The 7,525-nt window shown below is 43.5% G+C and overlaps 1 protein-coding gene across 1 annotated transcript; it reads left to right on the top strand.

Moving 5' to 3' along the window:
• Window positions 1-3,255: 3,255 nt before the first annotated feature.
• On the top strand, window positions 3,256-4,593 carry LOC142538637 (uncharacterized). Its single transcript, XM_075643951.1, has one exon. The coding sequence runs from the start codon at window positions 3,256-3,258 to the stop codon at window positions 4,591-4,593; it is 1,338 nt and encodes a 445-aa protein (XP_075500066.1).
• The last annotated feature ends 2,932 nt before the right edge of the window (window positions 4,594-7,525 follow it).

Here is a 7,525-nt window from a genome sequence, read left to right as displayed (position 1 = left end):
CTCTGATTTTATGTTTTGATGCGAGATGTTTTGAGCAAGCTTTTCTTTTAGCCAAGTTTTATTGGGAATGGATGATTTCAGAGATATTTTTTTTATGAACAATGAGTTGACGGCCGTATGAATGTTTACATTTAAGAAAATTTTTAATTTTTCCGCAAATTTTAAGTAGTAAAAAGTACGGTACGTTACAGTGGCACTAGAATCGAGGTACCTACCTCATTTTCTTACTATAAATAGCAGGTATTAATATCATTTATATATTCTGAAATCTTTGAACCCTAGGCATTATACATATTTTCTCTCAAATATTGCTTGTTTTCATCTTCAACCTGCTGACTTTAGCATCGGAGTGGCTACGCCGGACACCCTTCCGGCGCCCATTCACGAGTTCTTTTAATTGTTTGCAGGTGCTATCACTGCCATTATCCTCACTCAAAATTCCCAAACACTATAAATTTTTGATTCGATCCGGTGGAGCACCCGATCCTGCTCATACATTTCACTAGGATCACATCATTGGCGCCGTTTGTGGAAAACTTGAGTTCAAGACGTTCACATGGCTCGTACAAGAAGAACCAACCAAGATAATTCTCGCGCCCAGGATGATGGAGGGCAGACTTCAAGACAAGTCGGTGTTAATAACACTGGACCAAATCTCATTACTTTAACCCCGGAGAAGTTACAAAAGATTGTATCTGATGCCATAAAGCGAGAAATCCAGCGCCGGGTCCAAATCTCCTACCGTGGCAGAAGAGTTGTTGGAGTTGAGACAGAAGATGAAGGTGCTGGAAGGACAGTTGGAGAATCAGGGCACTTCCCGGGCAGTCCCTAGGGGATTCCCGTTTGCTGAGATCATTGTCCGGGAACCTCTTCCCGGGAATTTTAAATCAGCCAAAATAAAGGATTATGATGGCAACGCAGACCCAGAGGAACATTTGGCCAGATTCGAGAACATGGCCATGCTACACTGTTACACTGATAGAATCAAGTGTAAGGTGTTCCTGACAACATTGGTGGATTCGGCTCAAAGGTGATTCGAAGGTTTGGCCCCTCAAAGTATTAGTTCTTTCAGAGACTTCCAAAAGGTGTTCTCACATCATTTCAGTAGCAGCAAAAAGTACAAGAAGTATGCTTTTAGTCTTTTCGAAGTCAAGAAGAGCCTGGAGGAGAGTCTGAGGGCTTATATTCAAAGATTCAACAGAGTGGCTCTGGACGTTCCAACTTGTGCCACTGAAACAAAGACTACCGCATTCACCCAGGGCCTGAGAGAGGGTGAGTTTTTCAAATCATTGACTAAGAAGGTGCCCGGGGATTTTGAGGACTTCCGAGGAGAGGGGGCAGAAGAGGGGTAATCCAGGGCATTTTTCTTAGCACGTGCCTCTGAAGATTACCCGAGAAAGGGAAGCACAAGAATTCAGTAGAGACCTGGCCCCGGACCATCAATTATCCTTGCCAGAAAAGAGAGGATTTTTCACTTTCCACAAAAAGTGTTACCATAACACTGAAGATTGCAAAACATTAAAGGGAAATTATATCCCATCTTCCATCCCCGAACCCAGTCACAAAAACAGAGAGCCGAGATTGCCATCCTTGGACATCTCGGCAGCCAGGGTCCAGCGCCCGGGGAGGAAGTATGAGGAATAGTCCGAGAGGAGAGCCCGGGAGAAGAAGAGAGCCCGAGCTTGAGAGAAAAAAGAATTCACTCCCTGCTACGGGTTTGATAAAAATGATATCAGGAGGCTCTACTGATGGAGACTCCAACAGAGCGAGGAAGTCGAGGAGTAGGAGGGAGTGCATGGAGGTAGAAGGAATGAGGAGGAGCGAGGCGGTCATCGGTTTTGGCGCCGAGGATTTAAAGGGAGTGAATCTACCCCACAATGATGCCTTGGTGATCCATGCCCGGGTGGCAAATTATGACATTCTGAGAGTATTTATTGACTCGGGCAGCTCTGTAAATGTAATTTTTAAAGATGCCTTTGTGCAGATGGATTTGCAGGGCTATCACTTGGAAACTGCCCTCTTTGGCTTTGCTGGCCATGTGGTCTACCCGGAAGGAGAGATTGTCTTACCACTAACCCTGGGCTCCCAGGATCTCAAGAAAATGGTGATGACTTCTTTCACTGTGGTGGACTCCCCATCATCTTATAACATCATTCTAGGGAGGCCGGCCATGAATGAACTGAGGGCTGTGGCATCTACCTACCACCAAAAGATAAAGTTTCCTGTGGGAGCCAGGGTGGGAGAAGTCCGGGGAGAACAGCCATCTACTCGGAAATGCTATGTGGATGCGGTCCGGGCGGATCAGAGCAAATCCAAGAGGGAAGGGAAGAAAGCCAGAGTGGATGTAGCAGGAGGAAGAGTGGTGGAGAAAGGGGAAGTGCATTTTGTAGCAGAAGAAGAGCAGGAGATAGTAGAAGTCGGACCAGGCCAACAAAACCGGGTGGCTTGAGATCTCAGTACGTCCACCCGGGTTAGTTTAATTAACTGTTTAAAAGATAATATCCATGTGTTTGCCTGGTCACAACAGGAGCTGACAGAGATTTCTCCCTTAATATCGGAGCACCAACTGAACATTCTCCCGAGATCTCACCCGGTAAAGGAAAAGAAGAGACATTTTGGTCCTGAAAAGGACAAAGTTATTGATGAGCAGGTGAAAGAACTTCTGAAGGCCGGCCACATTCTGGAAATTCAATTCTCTACATGGCTCTCGAATGTGGGATTGGTGCCCATATCTACTAGGAAATGGCGCATGTGTGTAGACTTCCGCGATCTTAATAAGGCCTGTCCCAAGGATCATTATCCTCTGCCCTGTATTGATCAATTGGTGGATTTCACATCGGGCTTCGAATTGCTTAGCTTCATGGACGCATACCAGGGGTATCATCAAATCCCCCTGGCCAAGAGTGATCAAGATAAAGCCAGCTTCATCACCTCGGAAGGTACATTTTGTTACATTGTAATTCCTTTCGGGTTGAAGAATGCAGGGGCTACTTACCAGCGTCCGATGAACAAAGTCTTCGAGAAGCAGCTGAGGCGAAATGTGGAAGTCTATGTGGATGATATTCTGGGCAAGACCTGGGAGGTTGCAAGCTTTATTGTTGATCTGGAAGAAACTTTTGCCACTCTCATGCGGTACGGGATCAAGCTTAACCCTGCCAAGTGCATCTTTGGCGTAAAGAGTGGCGAATTCTTGGGATTCATAGTGACGATAGGGGGATCGATGTGAATCAGGAGAAAGTCAAATCTGTGTTGTGCATGCCATCTCCCCGATCTGTCAAAGAAGTACAGAAGCTGACCGGGAGGATTGCTTCCCTCTCTCGATTTATTTCTCGATCAGCGCACAGGAGTTATCCTTTCTTTCAAGTCTTGAGGAAGGGCCAGCAATTTGGATGGGATGATAAATGTGAACAGGCCTTCCAGGACTTGAAGATTCATCTTGCAGAGCTTCCTGTATTGGTGAAGCCGGAGCCCGGGGAGAAATTATTTGTTTATCTGTCCACTACAGAGTATGCTGTCAGCTCAGTTATGATAAAAGAAGAAGGCTCTGATCAAAAGCCTGTCTATTATGTCAGCCATGCTCTAAAGAGACCCGAGCTCCGATACAGTGGAGTGGAGAAAATTGCTTTGGCCTTGATCATGACCGCCCGGAAGCTAAGGCCCTATTTCCTGTCACATCAAATCATTGTTCTTACCAATAGTCCTCTCGGCAGGATCATGACTCACTCTGAAGTATCCGATCGAATGATCAAGTGGACAGTGGAGTTGGGGGAGTATGACATTGAATACAAACCCCGGGTTGCCATCAAAGCACAAGTTCTGTCAGATTTTTTATCCGAGATGGTCCAACCCAATGAGGAGGAAGTATGGAGAATATTCTTGGATGGGGCATCTAGCCTTGCCGGGTGTGGAGTAGGGGTTGTGATAATATCTCTCCCGGGAGAAAAGATTAAACTATCACTGAGGATTGACTCCCGAGTAACCAACAATGAGGCCGAATACGAAGCTGTTCTAGCTGGTATTCAAGCTGCCCGAGAAGACGAGGCTTCCCGGATTATTCTATATTCTGATTCGCAACTCATTACTCAGCAGATAAAGGGCGTGTATGAAGCTAAGGATGATAGGATGCTAAAGTATTTACAGCTCATCAAAGCCCGAGCAGAAGTTTTTGCGGATTGGGGTATTGAACAAATACCCCGGGAGAAGAATAGCGAGGCAGATGCTCTGGCAAAAATGGCTGCTTTTTTGTCAGAAGTTAGTACTCGGGAAATCTTGCATGCATCTCGGCTGATCCTTTCTACTGAGGAAGAAATGTTACCAGAACCCGAGGACTCCTGGATGACACCTATGATCAACTTCATCATAAATAATGAACTACCCGAGGACAGAGCCCGAGCTCAGAAAACTAAGAGACAATCTCCCAGGTTTGTTCCCTTAAATAATATTTTGTACAGGAGATCGTTCCACGGACCTCTTTTAAAATGCTTACCTGAAAAAGAGGTGGATTATGTCCTCCGAGAGATTCATGAAGGATGTTGTGCCGAGCACCTCGGAGGAATGTCTTTGGCCCGGAAAGCAATGCTTGCTGGTTTCTAGTGGCCAACTTTAAGTCAAGATGCTGCTCGAGTGGTCCAAGCTTGTGGGGGCTGTCAACATCATTCGAATTTTAAGCACAGCTTGGCCACTCTCATGAAGCCCATTTGGGCATCTTTCCCTTTTGATCAATGGGGCATGGATATTGTGGGTCCTTTCTCGATTGCACGGGCTTAGAAAAAATTCTTGTTAGTAGCTGTTGATTACTTTTCCAAGTGGGTAGAAGCTGAGCCCTTGGCAAAAATCACTGAGCAGGAGGTATTGAAATTTCTATGGAAAAATATTGTATGCCGGTTTGGAGTGCCTAGAAGATTGATCTCGGACAATGGGAGACAGTTTCAGGGCAAAGTAATTACGTCATGATGCAAGGAAATGAAGATCACTCAATATTTTACCTCTATTGCATATCCTCAAGCTAGTGGCCAGATAGAAGTTGTCAATAGAATTATTGTACAAGCACTGAAGACAAGGCTACAAGGCAAAGGAAAGGATTGGGTGGAAGAATTACCCAGTGTTCTTTGGGCTTACAGAACTACTCCCTGGGCACCTACTCAAGAAACTCCTTTCAATCTGGTATATGGTTCTGAAGCAGTCCTTCCAGTTGAGATCGGGCAAACTTCTTCCCGGGTAGAATCTTACCCGGACAACAATGATCAGGCCCGGGCTATGGAGTTGGATTTGGTGGAAGAAAAAAGAGACTGGGCATTCATTCGCATGGAGGCATACAGGAGCCAGGTTATGAGATCATATAAAAAAAGGTCCGAATCCGAGACTTCCAAGTAGGGGATCTAGTCATGAAGAAAGTCAACCCTGCTGGGGATGTTGGGAAGCTGGAAGCTCGGTGGGAAGGACCTTATAAAATTACCTGGAGGGTCAGCTCGGGATCTTTTTAGCTAGAGGATACACAAGGACGCTCTCTCAAGAGGCCTTGGAATGTATTTAATTTAAAGCGGTATTATGCCTAACAGATGTAATTGATTGATTGAAGATATAATGAAGGATATATTTTTCTCAGAAAGAGGTGTTATATTTCTTGCATCTTAACCCGGGTTGTATCAGATCCCGGTATCCCATTTCATATGTGAAATATTTGAAGACCCGATAATCTTATTCACTCTGAGTTATATTTCAACAAAATTACAAGTATGACTGATCGGGACAACGAGTCAAGCTCTAGCCCGACTATTTTAGGGATGCGTGGTGATACTCCCATAAGGATCCGGGTCATTTCAGCGATGACCCGGGTACCATCAAGAACCCGAGCACTTTCTCCTCTTCCCGGGCAGTCATCACAGCCCGGGCTCTCATCCAAATACCCGGGTAATCGACTACCCGGGCTACCTCGAGAATTGAACCACACTCGAGTATGATTGATACAGACCGTCTAATATGTCAGAACAACTTGGGCTTGGAGTGTCCTAGAAGCCATCAGAAGCTAGAGTATGGGCAACCGACTTGCCATACTTAGTAGGTGGTACTGGAATCGAGGTACCTACCTCATTTTCTTACTATAAATAGCAGGTATTAATGTCATTTATATATTCTAAAATCTTTGAACCCTAGGCATTATACATATTTTCTCTCAAATATTGCTTGTGTTCATCTTCAACCTGCTGAATTTAGCATCTGAGTGGCTACGCCGGACACCCCTTCGGCGCCCATTCACGAGTTCTTTTAATTGTTTGCAGGTGCTATCACAGCCATTATCCTCACTCAAAATTCCCAAACACTATAAATTGTTGATTCGATCCGGTGGAGCACCCGACCCTGCTCATCCATTTCACTAGGATCACATCACATATCATTGGATGCATAAAAAACATGAAAAATGATAATTTTGGTATTTTTGTCGGATTTAATTTTTGGTCTAATATCTTTCCATATTAGTCATTTTTTTATTGGAAACGTAGATGTTGCATTGCACAAATCTTTACGCGGTGTCACTAAGATAGCGGGCTAAGACTATAATTTTTACGTAAAGAACCAAAAAGATGATTATATATACCTGAATGTGTTCGCTTCGACAAGATTCTCGTGAACAAAAACATTTGGAAAACTTATTCGCAACAACTCTCGAAGTATATATCATTCTCTATGAAAGTTACACAAGCGTTAGTTTATGCTCCAACAGGGTGTTAGAGTAGGTGTCCAATGAGTCAATTTATGGCTTGAGCTTTATTGATTATAATGTAAAACAATAATTATTTTAATAATATTTTTCGATTTTTAAATAGATTCCAAGTAAATTTAGCCGTCTAAAATATTGATAAAAGTCTCTTGAATCGAGACTAGTATCTGTGATCTAAACGTCATGTTTCATTGCGGTTATGGTTGTACACTATTAGTCATTTGACTTGGGACAATGTAGAGGCTCTGCGTACAAGGATGCACTTTGATCCGTTACCGACTCTATTGAGGTTCATCAGGTGGCGAGGTTGAGTGTAGTTTCGAAATACGTGGGAGCAAATGCATTGTAGTATGAGATTCACCGTTTGCTTACGGGTAAAGATATCTTATGTCAATTGATAAGCTAATAGTGCAATGAGTCTCTGGCCGGCGCAAGAAATGTGTTTTAGGAATGTATTTTAGAGAAAGGTGTTTCTTAGTTACACATACCATATCACTGTTAGTATTCAAAGATACATTACATCATTATCAAATTTATATGCAACTCTTGATATACCAACGCTTGCAGATGCAATAATGATATATGAGTTGAAAAGACCGTACTATACGCTAACCGAAACTTAAGGTTCTTCCAGACACTATTAGTTATACCTAGGAGATCATAAGACTTTGCTACTACACGCTCTTACCATGATCCGATAGGTGCAATAAAAAATGAGTTCTAAAATTCTTGATCAATGTGTTGATGAAAAGAATCAGACTAATTAGAGTAAGTCCGAATAAAAATATATGTTATTTTGAATCACTT

This window comes from Primulina tabacum, chromosome 3 (genome assembly GCF_025594145.1).
Source record: "Primulina tabacum isolate GXHZ01 chromosome 3, ASM2559414v2, whole genome shotgun sequence".
Taxonomy (NCBI): Eukaryota; Viridiplantae; Streptophyta; class Magnoliopsida; order Lamiales; family Gesneriaceae; genus Primulina; species Primulina tabacum.
This window is presented reverse-complemented; position numbering and strand designations above follow the sequence as displayed.